The sequence below is a fragment of the Neopsephotus bourkii genome, unplaced genomic scaffold (genome assembly GCF_033783945.1).
Source record: "Neopsephotus bourkii isolate Nb327-2 ecotype Australia unplaced genomic scaffold, CSIRO-AGI_Nbou_v1 NB_234, whole genome shotgun sequence".
Taxonomy (NCBI): domain Eukaryota; kingdom Metazoa; phylum Chordata; class Aves; order Psittaciformes; family Psittacidae; genus Neopsephotus; species Neopsephotus bourkii.
Window position 1 is genome coordinate 18,514,581 of NW_026900744.1, and position 14,734 is coordinate 18,529,314.

Below are 14,734 nucleotides of genomic sequence, written 5' to 3' on the forward strand. Positions count from 1 at the left end.
TTGAGATGCATATTCTGGTATCTAAATCTCTATTATTAATTTATTGCTAATTAAAATACAACAGCCTTTCACTGACAAGCATCTGGATCTTTGTGAGAAAACTGGAGCAGGAGGGACTCACCATTCTGTAAAGATGTAGCCTATCCTCTGTACCTGCTTCTGGTGCTTACTTTAAGTTACCCCCAACACAGACAATTACAATTAATTGTTTGATGCATTGATGCACTAAATCTTGATTTTAACTTTTTCATATGATTTTGAAATAACATACTTATAAGTTGGAGGTAAATTAACATATCAAAATGAATTGTCAGATAAATGTTACAGTTGATCTACTCAGATAAATGCTTTTAATGTAATTAAACTCTCAAATGTAATGATTTTCCTGAGTTCCAAAGTGGAAGAAATGATTAACAGTTGAAGAAACTACAGATTTCCTGTTCTTTAAGGATCTGAGAGGTAAAAAACCAGCACATAGGCCTTAGAATTTCCAATTCCTTCACAGGCACTGAAAGTATCAGAAAGACACTTGACATTGTCTTTCTGATATTTACGTGAACTGAGTTTCAGGGATGAAAATGTGGGTGGTATGTTGAGGTTCCCAGCAAGTAAAATGCAGCTTACAGCTATAGAAACTATGTTTTTTCTTGCCTACTGACTTCTTACTTTAATACATTTTTAAATCTCCTGCATAGGTAGCTTGCTAACAGTACTTCAAAAAGCAAAAAAAGGAGACATTTAGCAGGAAACAATCTATTTATAAGGCATTTTAGATATTTTTCTATTGTTCATGGTATCCACTGATGAGTTTAAAAATGTCATTTCCTTCCCGAACAATCTTAATTTTTCTCTTTGCTTTGATAATCCATACATAGCAGTGTGTTTACAGCATTTTACATGCTTCAAACTAGGGGGATAAATTCTCTTATTATATAAAAAAAAAAATTATGGACTTGGAAGTGAGAATTCAGCTGCTCGCAATAAATGAGGTTTCATCATTCTGCTTTATGGATCAAGGTTAACTTCTAGTCCCTGCAAAACTGAGGTACCTTCCACTGCTATGATACCTATGGACAACAGAACAACCAGAGAATGATCTTGCATGTTTATATTTTCCCTAGTTCCTCTTATGACTGCAAGATCAATGGTGATACTGGTAGGAAGGTTAAACCACTAGACCATGTCGTCTTTCCTGCTAAAACAAAATTAGCATTCCTTATTTTACTGTAGAGAAAGCTGGCAGCATTGTCAAACACGTAGTGTTTTCAACCTTCTCTTTTTGTTTAAGTTTGTAAAACTGACTTTTCTTTTTTTCCCCACTGAAGCTGCATGGTGGTCCTTGTCTCATTATCCTCATGGTTTTTGAGTTTTTATGTTCATTTGCAGCTAAGAGTGGTTTGGATCAAACAAAAATGTTAGGGAGTACTACAGTGTGCAATTTATATCAAAGCTGCTGTATGTATTTCACAGTGACACTCGTTCTTTCTGAACAGTAGATCAAAGGATTTCTCTTAGGCAGGAGAATGGTCTTCATCTTCAAGTAAAAAAATAAGCGTTTAGTGTTCTTGTAAATGTCTACCCAAAGGTAGTTGAGTTTCAAACCTGCGAAAATTCTAGTCCATGTATGCATTGTAGCTTTGCAGAGACTTTGTAAAGCTGTATTTTCAGAAGATTCTGTTCATTCTGAGTATTTATATTTTTTTTCTTCTTGGCTACAGGGGCTGAACAGATTTTCCCTGAATTGTTTCTTTTGTTTATTTAGTCTTTGATGGAAGTGGGGCTTTGAGTACAGAGAATGTCTATCTATGCTCTCAACTGGTCATTGTCTGACTATCAACAGACACAGGCAATGCTCTGGAGGATGTAGTGGGCTGGGGGATACTAGGATTAGAGATGGGGCACACTGAGAGACGGCCAAGAACATGCGTAGGCATGTATCCCAAAGGCACCTCCTTGTAGCTCTTCACCATTCACTGTATGCTCCATGTCATGCAATGGGGAAGCAGCTCTGCATCAACTCAGTTCTATGTGGGAGCAGAGACAAGCTGCTGAGGAGCTTTAGGAAGAGGAACAAGCAGTTAGGGGAGATCAGTGAATGTCCAGATCCCAAAACTGCATGCTGGTGTTGCCATCCTCTAGCTGGGCATCCAGGTTTAACAACTTATGAATCTTCTGGCTTAACAACAAATGAAACTGCAGCTTGCTTGTTGAGACAAACTATTTATTTAGCAGGAGAACCATGAACCCTGCTCATCCAAAATCCATCATCCAAAATACTAACCTTCTCAATTGACTGTCATAGAATCATGGAATTAAAGAATAATTTGTGTTGAAAGGGACCTTTAAAGGTTACACAGTCCATCTGCTCTGTAATAAGTAGGGACATCTTCAACTAGATGAGGTTGTTCAGAGCCCCATCCAGTCTGACGTTGACTATTGCCTCTGCTAGATGGTTGATCTGACCTTGGATGATTTGGAATAATACATTTTCAGGTGATGAGGGTTTCCTTCTTGAACCAATCCAAGCGGATTCAAGTCTGCTAAGAGTTTTGGCCACATTTTTTTAAATAACCCCACCCTGCTTGGTGAAGCTTGTTAGTTAATAAGCCCTTTTGATTTATTTCCTGTTACTTTCTGTATCTAACCTGAATAGTTAGTATTGTTATGGCTAGAAATGCCTAAAATATGGCTAGCAACCTACAGCAATCGAACTGTAGAGCAGAAGGAAAACATTAGTTTCCTCTTTTATGTATGACCATACATGCTACCTACACTACATCTCCAAATTACACATAAATTTTTTTGCAAGTCTTCAAGCAATGGCTAAAAAGCATACAGCATAGAAAGCATTACAGGTTTTACAGGAAAAAGAAAAATCTAAAACAAGATGGAGTTTCTTAGAGACTGTGGTTTTTTGTTTTGTTTTGGGTTTTTTTTTTTTAGTTTTGAAAAGCAAAGGAAAGTTCATAAAACTATGCTTAAAGAATATCAAACTTACAAAGGTGAGCTCTTAAAATGAGGGAGACACTGCAATTAAAATTGCTTTTAATAACCATCTTGTACAAAGAAACTCAGGGGTTTACAAATGATAAAAGAGCAACACAATTTACTGTTGATGAAAAAATGATCATGGCAAGACTGATTGTCAGACTGCGTAATGAAAAAAGATGTTGTGACCATAAAGAAGAGTTAAGAACTAACCTGGAAGAAAAGTTCTGCCCTGTTAGCACTGTTGAAAAGAAGTTACCCAACTTTCTGTTAAAAACAATCTTGGGGATTCTGCTGTAAGGTCAGGAAGGATACTTATTAAATGCTGTTGTGGTCACACAGATCAACACCCTTCATTGTGAGATACCCGTGACCACCCCCAACACACTCACTACTTTCTGGGATGGCATTTTATCAGGCTTGGGAGATAGTTTTATTGGGAATGTCTTACAGTTAATGTAAACAGCCCCAGCTCATGCATGTGAAGGATTTGCCTAGCTATGCAAGTCATTTAAGAACAGGACTCAGATATTATCCAAATGGATCTGGGTAAGTAAGTCCTGCTCCTTACAGAGAACTTCAGTGCAGTGCATCAGAAACCTAAATATTGTTAGAATTTTTTGGTGGCAGAGCATCCATCAGTGGATCCTGTAGTGCAAGGATGAAGGTGGCACTGAGCCTGAGACTATTCTCAGTAAATTTAGTGTCCCTATGCTATAGATGTAATACCTTACAAAAATAAGTTTAATCCAGTTCTCTGGCACACTTTCATCTGTGCAGTGCACTGCTGGTGTACTGATTTGGAATGCAAGTGCTAGAAGGGGAGAAGTGCTGAGAAACATCTCAACTCCAAGAAGCCCACTGGATGCTGAATGTGTACATCCACGTGTGTCCCTTTCCCAATTCCCCCATCAGTGGGCTTTCCAAAGGCAGCTGTTCATGGCAGTGTTGGACAGGTGAGTGGAGGTTTTGGAGAGGGGAAGGAAGTACAGTTAGGGCTGGCTTGGGTCCTTCCGATGTTACTGCCACAGCCTAATATAGGCTGCAAGATATGGTTGCTTAAATCCAGCACACGACTACACCACAGAACAAAAAAGAGGGAGTAAAGATAAAAGATAAAACCTTATCTTCCAGGAATCAAAGATTATTAATTCATTTCATATACACCACCAGACATCCATTTAACCAAAATGTTTTTTGGTTAAAAGGATGGGCTGTGCTTAAATCCACAACAGATAGATAAAAAGCTTCACAGTCTTTTCATGTTTTATTGTTGATTTTGCATATTTCTTCCCAATGTTACAGTATTAAGGAGATAAAATAAGGATACCTCCCAGACTCAAAAAAGAGAAAAAATGATCAGCTTATGTCTTTTATTTCTCCTGAGCTTGCAGAAACTTGTAAGAGGCAGATTACCTCTAATGAACAGTTTCAGAGATACTTTTTCTATTCACCTACCTATAGTTGCTGTACAGAATTATCTAGGATAATCTGCAAAAGAGCGACAAAGACAGTAAAACTTAAATAAACCATTTCATGAAAGGCCTTTTGCTTTCATGGTTAGTAGCTCTCTTTCAGTTCCACTTACAAGATCTATCCAAAAAGCAAGACTGCCAACCTTAGGAGTCCTGGGCTTCTGAAAGCTGGCAGGATTTCCTGTAAGTGTTGCTTTTATAAAGGCTATTTCCTCTCAGGTTTTTATGTTGCTTTTTCTGTTTGCATTTCTTCTCTTTGTTCTTACTCCACACTTGTTTGCATTCATTTATTTTGACCTGAGCACTTCAAAAAAGAATTGGAGTAATAACGTGCTGATTTCTACAGTTAACTTTAGGTATTTAAGTTCTTCCCTGACCATGTCTTTACTAAAGCAAATTTTCTTGAGACTTAGCATCGGTTTGGGGCAGTAAGTGCTTGAAGACTTGTACCTGTTCTTGAAGCAGCATCCACGTCATTGTTTCATTGTTGCTTCATTATTCCTGTGCTAAGCCAAACACAGTCACAGACCTTATCCACAAATATTATTATTTCACAGATGGTTAACTGAAAGTTTTGTTGTTGTGCTCACCTATCTATCAGACAATCTTTCCTGTCTTTCAGGTCACTCCTGCTGCGCAGATGATTCAGTCTACTTCATGGGAGTTTACAGTCATAAGAATTTATTGACTAAGGTATTTTTACTGTTATTCACCATGTGATAATTGCAAAGTTAGAGAAGTTATTTGGGTTCTGTGCTTTTAAGACAATGTTATTTTACCTGAGGATGCTTTTTTTTCTGTGTTGGAAAGGAAAGGGGTTTGTGGGGAATATAGTGCAGTGCTTTGATTTCAGCTGGTAAGACATCAAAAGGAAAGCACAAGCCATGTATTTATAGGAATATGAGAAGGAATATGAGGTTTAATTCTGTTTTTAGTTAGATAAGTATAGGTTTACTGAATTAAATATAACTGCATCACTCAATCTGAGTACGTATGTATGTCAAAAATGAAACCATGGTTAAAGAGTATAAGTGGATTTTGACAGCAAATATCAAATAGTAGATAACCTCTATCAGGATTTGTGAGAATCAGTAATCTGAAAATGAGAGGGAGGACTTCACATAAATGGTTGAGGATGGTCATACATCTGTACTTTGAAATATTGGAAAATGATTAGTTAAAAAAACCCCACACAAATTATTGTTTTTAGGTACTAAAACTGAGTATCTCTAAACCCAAGAATTTTGCATTAAGCTGAATATTTTTTCATTATCCATGGGAACCTCCCACACATGGACAGACGATCTCTTTGCTCCACTGAGTGGGATTTGTGGCAATGCTCTCTGACCCTGTTCAGAGTCACTGTCTGCTTCTCACGTGTGTCCTAATCCTTCACCCCCTTGCATAGATCTGCTCCATGTGGCTTCCTGCTCTCTTGTTTTTATTGCCTGCTCTGCCATGTCTATTCTCAACTGCAGGCATCAGCCAGGCTGTTACTGAGCCAGGGAAGCTCTGTCAGCATGCTGTTTCCAGAGCTCCTGCATTGATGGCATCAGCTCCGCATTGCTCTTGCAGCAGCTGGCTTGTATTCAGAAACTGAGGAAAAGGGGGAAGCAGTGGAAATCAAACTTTCCACTGAAGATGTGTAATTCCAGCCTGAACAATAGTGATGCAGTGATGGCTCTGTAATGCATCCACACCCCTTCTGCTGGTGCTGGGAGTGTCCAGGGGACTCTTGGTACAGAAGCTATCTCATCATGGCCAGATTAATACTCTTTTGGGGGGGCAAAAAGATAAATCACTGCACCAACGTGCAGCACCAAATTACCAGCAGCACGATAATTTCCAGGCTTGCTTACGAGAGGATGTGCTGTGCAGACCTTGTGAACAGTCTGATACAGGCTCTTAATGCCAGAAGTGAAGGGTCAGCTTCTATAGGATATGTGTGTTTACTTTGAAACAAGAAAGTGCATATTTTTCCCAGGGCAGAATGCATTTTTTCCTGTTCTTTCGGCCACAGGCTGCATTCAGCCTTTCTCATAAATACAACCAACGCGGAGCTTACAAAGCCTTTCCTTGACTCTCCTATCAACTTCTATCTTGACGAGTAATTTCCTGTTTCCTGAGCAGGCTTCTGGAGGCACTTTCTCCTGTAAAAGCAGTTCTGACTTTATAGGATTCCTGGGTTTTACACAATCTTTACACGGTTCCTCAAACTGAAAAGACACAGGTTGATAGCTAAAAATCATAACCCAGTCTTTGGCTACGTGTGGCACAGCTTATGCCTCAAAGCAGCACAGAGATCTGGATTTATATATGAAAATAACAGTAAGTTCATTGAAGAAGCTTAGGCGGCCACATGGGTCCCCTCACACCCGCTTTTAGGCCTGTGCCTCTGGAAAGCACAAAACCAGCCAGGCTCAGAACCGTCCTGCTGGCAGAACACAATCAATTTTACCACATTTCTTGAGAAACCTGGTTTATTTTACCCTCTATGAAAAGTCTTTAAAAGAGACAAACGGGCAGTCCCTCCGGGTTCTCACAGGGCAGACGCGGTGACCGTGCCCCCGCCGCATGGAGGGGTGGGGGGACATTCCCGCCTGCGGCACACAACGCCAGCAGCGCAGCGAGTGAGATGCCCCCACTTCCTGCCGGGCAGCCCTTTCACCGGGCATGGCCGCTCCCGGGGGAACACCGGCAGAACGCAGACAGGCGTACGGCGAGAAACGGGCATTTCTCTTCACGGAGGCCCCACCGCAGGCATCGCCCCTTTAAGCGCACGCATTCCGGGCGGCTGAGATGGTTCCCGCCCGCTCAGCCTGCGGGACTCCGCTCCCGGCCTGCCCCGCGCCGCAGCCCCGCCCCCGGCCGCGCGCACCGCCTCGGCTCGCCTCGCCGGTGCCGGGCCCATCCCATCGCAGCCCGCGGCCAGGCGCGCAGCGGCGGTAGCCAGAGAGCGAGCCCCTGCGCCGGCCCGCGCCGCTCCGCCAGCCCCTCCGCCGCCGGCCGAGCGCCATGGGGGGCGGCGGCGAGCGCCGGGCGCTGTGGCTGGCGGTGCTGTGGCTGTGGTTGCCCGGGCGGTGTGGCGGCGCCATGGACGAGTGCACGGAGGAGCGGACCGGCCGTCCGCAGCGCTGCATGCCCGAGTTCGTCAACGCCGCTTTCAACGCCACGGTGCTGGCCACACACACGTGCGGGACGCCGGCCGAGGAGTACTGCGTGCAGACCGGCGTCACTGGCGTCACCCAGTCCTGCCACCTCTGCGACGCCGCCCAGCCCCACCTGCAGCACGGCGCCGCCTTCCTCACCGACTACAACAGCCCCGCCGATGCCACCTGGTGGCAGAGCCGCACCATGCTGGCCGGCGTGCAGCACCCCGCCGCCGTTAACCTCACCCTGCATCTGGGTAAGGGCCCCGGCACCGCCCTACGCTGCCCTGCCCTAAGGGGAACCGGCGCCAACGCCAGCGGCAGCCCTGCGGGGCGGGGAGAGGGGGCTCGGGCCGAGGAACTGCCCTGCGCCGGGGTTCTTAGTGCCCCCCTTGCTTCGGCTCGCATTAGTTAAAGGTGGCTGTAACTGGCCCCTGGGGTAGTAAGTGACCGTAAGCGGGTTTTCGGCGGGTGTAGACAAGCCCTGCCGCGATGGTCCTGGCTGGGGTGGCGTTGTCTCAAGGAAAGGTTTGCGGTGAGGTCCCGGGTGTGGCTGGGGCCTGATGCTGCAGGACAGGACATGGGATCTTTGCTCTGGGCTGCTGGCATTTTAAGGATAACCGTAGCAGCAGCATAGTACTTTACGAACTTGAATTTCAGGCAAAACAACAATTAATACTGCAAGGGGTTGCTTCGTTGAAATCCACGTTGGTTGTGGTGTTGATGTGTGAGACAAATGGCCCGTGCTGTGAGTGGCAGCATTGGCAGTCGTGTGGGGGGCATGGTGAGCGTGTCTCGTCCCGTGCACTGGGAAGCTCGTATCTTGAAGTCTTCCAGACAACAGGCTTGGGGTTCAGTTGGGAGAGGCTGGTTTGAAAAGTGGCAAGCACTGCGGCAAAACGTGTGTGTGTAAGGGAACATCTGCTCTGTATGCTCTTATCCTGGGGCAGCGTCCTTTAATAGTTGGTCGGTTAGATTTGTCAGAGAGCAGTTGGCATTACTGCAGAACCCGTAACATCAAGTCAATAAAAGGAGAAGGTGAATTTCCTGATGAATTGGCATTCCCAGCGGATCCTTTGGAATAAAGTATTTTAGGCCTTGCTTTGGTTTGTGGATAAGCTTTTCTTTTCCTCTGTTCATTCAGTTATTTAAGCTGTTGTGACATGGAAGAAGGGTAATTGTTTAGAACTGGAAGAGAAGCCAGCCAACAGAAAGTTAAAACCACATGTCATTAAATAAAGTAAGAATTTCAAGAAGCCCCACTGTAACCATTCACAATTGCCAGTCAAGAGCAGCTGTAGAACCTGAAGTTTAGCATCAGATATGTGTCTCAGTGTAATTCAGAGGTTAAAAAACTCTGTTAGGGGTCAGGGAGCTTAATCTTGGGCTCCACACCCCACGGACAGGTTGTGTGAAAGCTCACAACTGTGTGAGATGGAGACGATGGTGCTGAGTCCTGTACCAGGGGTCACCTTCTCTGTGTTAGGAGCTTCAAAATAAATATACAATGTAAGTGTATGCAATCATTTGGATAAAGGGAGATAGGCTTTTATTTATATATACATATATATATTTGTTTTTTTATTCAGGACACTTGGAAAAACAGTAAACTAAGATTTGATCTAAACATTTTTTCTAATAGAAATCATTGTGATTTTTCATTATCAAGGTAAAAGTTTATAGGCATGTTTGTATTACTGCTGTCCTTGACTCTGTGCACCTCTATGTGTATGTGTGTTCTTTGAAAAAGAATGATTTTCCAGCGTACTGGAGCAAGCAGTGTGCTGTGTCCTGGAAATGTGGATATTTCTTTGATGGAAACAACTGCATCTCTGAAATACTGTAGCATTGCAACACGATTGTTGTCACTTGCTTGGCTTTCAGGTTTGTTTGCAGGCTCTTGTAGCTTTGTGAGTTTGCTCTGGTGTATTTTCAGACTTAGAGTATAACTTTTAAGCAAGAAGCTGCCTGGCTGACTTCAGGTATTTGAGGGTTTCTCTTCCCTCTTCTCCTACTTCTTCACCTTTGCCCCCCTGCCCGCCTGCCCTTTTTTTTTCCCTTTGAATTAGGTTTTTGAGTAGGTAAAAGGGTGTATAAACCCTTTTAAGGCATGGAAGCTTGTTGTGGTGGTGGCAGGAGTTAGTTCTAAGATGACTGATAGCAAAGCATTAAGCAGTCTGTGCACGTGCTGTGAAAGCAGTAAATATTCCTGTACACCTCTGTATGCATTGTGGAGTTCACGGAAGGTTGGAGAAGTGTTGAGTTCTGCAAAGTGCCATTTTAGTCTTGCATGCCCCAGACTCCTCTGTAGCATTGCTCTGCTGTACTTCCGTGAAGTCTTCAAATAATCTTCGTGTGAGACATTGGGTGCTGTGGTTATGTGTGCCTGTGGGCTGTTCCCTATGGCACACCATGGTCTGTAGGACACTTAATTACTGCCATCAGTAAGAGAAGAGGTAAAGAGCTTGACAAGCATTTGCATACTCAGTAGGACATAAATGCATTTTGGAACACAAAGCCCTTTTATGCAGTTAGTTCTGCATGGTCTTTGAAGATTAGGCTGTGTGCTCAAACCCTTATCCTTGTTTGATGCAGCAGTTGCCTATATTTCTAAAAGCACTGGTATCCTTGAATGGTTAGCACTGCTTTGTGCCCATTCAGCATTGGCTCCAGGCTTTCAGCATGCAAATGCCACCCTTCGCTGCGTTTTTGGCATTTTGGGATGTCTTGATTTACATCGAGTGATATTTAGTCTGTGGAGATCAGTGTAATGTTTTGTTGGAGCCTGCAAAAGGTCAGTAAGAACTGCAGGTCTGTTGCCAATGTGTGAATGTGGGTTTCTTTGAATCTTCTTACAATTTGCGGTTCAGAACATGTGTAAAAACCTTTAGCTTTCAGACTAGATTGTACCAAAGAGCCTGATATAGAAAAACACAATGCAGATCATTACTACTGAGTTAAAGGCTCAGGTCCTGGGAGTGTTTGGAAAGGAGATTTGTGCCCAGAAGTTAGGGTGCTCCCTGGGGAGAGGGGAGTTGGGGTAATTACCAGTCCTTGTGCAAGGAACATCTGGAGTTATAAAAGCCGTTTCTCTTTGTATTGAGAGGGTATTAAGACCCCTTAAATAAGAGTCCTCCCCCAAGAAGCTTTGAGATGTGAGGTTGCAGCTGTAAATCAGGAGAAGGGGGAGTTGAACTTGTTGGCAGGGTGGTGTCTGGGTAATTAGGTTAGTGGGTGAGAAAAGGGGGGAGCACTGTTGTGTCCTTTCTTCCACTTTTCTGAAAGGTACCCGTTTGCTTGCCCTGTTTTCCAGATCCTCAGGTTGAACTGTTTCAAATTTAGACTAGACCCAGCCAGCCTTTTTTTCCCCCACCACTGCCCTACCCCCTGGGAGGAATTATTCCGGGAATATATCTATATATTCCAGGAATAAGAGACTTTGGGGCGGCAGTGCCAGCTTTTACATAGAAGATGGAAGCTGAGGCATTACAGCATGTAGTTAGTTGTCTGCTTTTTTGAAGCTGGAGTGTCACGTTATTTTTGCAGTCTGTGCTGTTTGCTTCTGCTGGGAGCATTGGGATAGTTCTGGCACCTCCCCAACACTTTGTGTGCATATGTTTTAGCACAGCTTTGCTATTTAGACTCCTGATGGTGTATCTTTTTTAGAACAGATTCTTACTTCTTTCTCTGCAGCTCTAATTTTGGTGTGCTTTCTGTTGTTTCTGCATCTTTTTTAATTCACTTTTACATGTGCCTCCCTGTTCCTTTACTACCAGCTGGCCCTGCTAGAGCCACCTCTCTTTTTTTTCCCCTGAATACTTTTACTTTCTGCCCATATCTGCTCAGTTTCAGCTATCATGATCCCAGTGTTTTGTTTCTCAGACAAAGAGGCAGCATCCTCAGCACCGATGGTGGATGTTTCATGGCAGTGGTGTGGCTCTGCCTCTGCTGAGAACAAGTCTGCTTTTATCAACAGCCTAGAAGCTAGGAGCAGTCCGGTCTGCCTTTTCCAGTGTGGGTGACTACCTGCTGCATCTTAGCAGGGACAGTGCCCAGGAGATGTGATTGGCTGATAATGCTGGTGGTCTAAGCTGTGAATTTGGGACTATCTGGTAGGCAGGAAAGACCAATTATTACTTCATCTCTCATTCCCTGGGAAGAGGAGCTGTCATTCAGTGCTGGAAGGTAGCTGTCTGCTAGCCTGCCTTTCAAGAAGAAAAATGAATTGCTGCTTGCTTTCATTAAAAATGCATTAGCTGTGTTTGCAGGCATAGACAGACTGTGCTAGACCTCAGTGGTCCTGCTCTTAAATTCTTCTGAAACCCCTACTGTAGACCAGCCTAGAAACCCATGTCACCAAGCTGGATGGTATCTTATATGTTTAAATGAAAAACTTATAAAAGGTGTTGGTTGTTAAGAGAAATGGACTGCCTGTCTCCTTCACCTCCCCCTTTTATAACTGCTCAGTCCTTTATTTGGCTTTGAGGAGAGTGATGATGCTTGGTTATATATACTTTGTCTGCAAAGCGTAGTTTGGGGTATGACTGCCATTTGAAGGCATTTACAAGGAAGCCTAGGCAAGATGCCAGTTCTTATGCTCAGCCTCAGCTTGATTTGCCAGTTCTTTGTAGCAGACGAGATTCTTTTTTTTGTTTTCTTTTTTTTTTTTTTAGTACAGAAAAGCAGTTTGTTGTTTTCTTTTTCTTTTTTTTTTAAGGGCAGGCTATGAAATGTGCCTTAAATTATCTAGTTTATGCGACTTGGATGCAGTCGCTTGCTTTGTTTCATTTAGCTCAGCAGAGTGATGCCCTTCACTTGCTGGTTATCCCATTAAAAATTTACGAGGCTGCGGTTCGTTGCCTTCCCAGGGAACCACCGTGAAACCAAGCACAAGCAGGCAGGGCAGTGCACGTGGAACTTCGCACAGCATGGCTGCGATTTAAACTCTGAGAAACAGTAGTGAATACATTGAGTGTTTCCGGCACTTCGGCTGGTGGTGTGTGTGCCTGGAAGCCCTAGCAGATGTCTTGAGCCCAGGCTGGGAAGGGCCGGCCCCGCGCCACAGTGGCTTCGCCATGGTATTTGCAGAGCCCTGAGGGGACTCTATTTTAGTTGGTCTCGCAAAGGCTGGATTTACATTTTGCATGTTTGAACATGAGTAGTTAGGAGATCAGGGCTTTTAATGGCCAGCAGTTGTTCAGTGCAGTTACAGAAAGTTGGTTTAAAGCTTTTTATCACTCCCACATACCCTTTAAATTCCCAGGTTTTCTGTAACAACTCTCTCTTGTGTCTTTCTTGGGATGCTGATGCCACTGCATGACGCCTTTGGAAATATTATACATGGCAGAACACTTATTTTGGGGGATGGATCGTGTGGTATTTTGCTGCAAAAACAGCTGCTATTTGTGGTGCTTGCCGTGAGTTGCTAAAAGGCTTAATAGTTGGTTTTGACACAGTCAAATAGTTGCTTTTGTAGGTTTAAACCTTGGAAGCTGTCATTTGCTGCTCAGAATTATTAGCTTACTGAAAAATTTCTGGATTATTCAGTAGCATTAAGTAGCATTTCTCTTGCAGCCTGAGGCTTCAGGAGGCTCTCTTGGCCTCTCTTGAGTCTGCAAGTGAAAATCCCAGGCTACCACTTCCCACGAAAATGAAGACAAGGATTGCTCTGCAAACAGCATGTAGAGAAAATAATTTCCAGTGCAGATGGATGGGATGGGAAACGGATACCTAGTTCACCATAATTATTTAAAAAATGAACTGTGAGCATTGTCCTTAATCATACAACTGTTGCACACTGAGACCTCCTCACTGTGTCCTCAGGGCCCTAATTCATCATTTACTGCCACCGGTGACACTGTGCTGAGTGATTTCCTGCAGGCTCACTGTCTGGCTTCATTTCCTACCTGTGGGTTAGCTGGGATAGGAGGTTGGGTGTGTTAAACTGAACTAGTTGCTTCAAACATCACCGTCTCTGGTTCATAATAACCTTCAGAAGCTCAGCCTTGGGCTGCAGCCTCTCCTGCCCAAGAAGAACCATTTCAAACTGCTTTTACACATTTCTTAACCGTGAAATCTTGCTTACTGGTGTCTACCATGGAGTGTTTTAAAATAAAGTTGGTATCATAGTATCCCAATAAATTGTAGAACTCTTGCTGGCTCTGTTGTTCTGACACATACACAGGAGTATATTGGGTCTTTTTCTGCCCCAGGTGTACAGTAGCCTTGTGTGTCTCAAGTTTTACAGGCTTTAAGTGAGGAATAAATGTGAATGCTTGTGTTGAGAACCTATGGCATCACCGGCTGTTAAGAATTCTTTGTAATATTAGGAGAGCCACTTAACACTAAGCCATCTGCAAAGGATGGGCTTGTGATTGCTCTCATGGTCTGTAGCATCACTTGAGTAATGCTGGGTTTTTAGCAGCGCGCTGGTGTGATGGTGGTGTTGGCCGTCATATCAGCATCGATGAGAGGTTCAGGACAGTTATTACCAAAGCAACTGCGCTGTGAGATTGAATTGCTGCTGCTAGTAGACATGTGCAGTTGTCAAACAGGACTGGGAATATTGATATGAGAGGCTGCCTTTTGTAGCCTGCCAGACTGCAGGCACAAGATGGTGTTAGCCTTTGTGGGACTGTACCTTTGCTAGGTACTTTTAGGATAGAACATACTGATTTCTCTGAATTTTCATAATGTAGAAGCTTGGAAGATGGTGAAAACTCATCAGGTGTAAAAAGGATCTGAAATGTCAAGTTAACTTTTTTGAAATAAAAATAGATGTCTTTAATATTTTTTCTACTTAATCTACTAGTTCAGCCCTATATGAAAGACCTACAAATACCTCTTTGCCCTCCCATCCCCCTCCCCCCAACCCCTTTACTATTCAGTGATCTTCAGCATTTTGTTTTGAAACTGGGTGGCAAAGCACTTCTTGTTTCCATGCTTCTACTTGTTTTAGATATTCCAGTGTGATAGTCATCAAAGAGCTGCTTCCAGTGGTAATCATGCCTGCAGTTCTGACACAACACAGCTGTGCTCAGTAACGGGGAATTTCAAAATTTCCTCTTTTAGAAATAGTATACAAAAACTATTATTGGCTTTTTTTCCTTTGGTAGGTAAGCT

At 43.6% G+C, this 14,734-nt stretch overlaps 1 protein-coding gene across 1 annotated transcript in view; it reads left to right on the plus strand.

Annotated features, from left to right (window-relative positions):
* Positions 1-7,408: 7,408 nt before the first annotated feature.
* Positions 7,409-14,734, plus strand: part of LAMC1 (laminin subunit gamma 1) — a 66,844-nt gene continuing 59,518 nt past the window's right edge. The window contains exon 1 of the mRNA XM_061345698.1: positions 7,409-7,869. Within this exon, the coding sequence (XP_061201682.1) occupies positions 7,479-7,869 (391 nt within the window). The 5' untranslated portion in view covers positions 7,409-7,478. The remainder of the gene's footprint in view (positions 7,870-14,734) is intronic.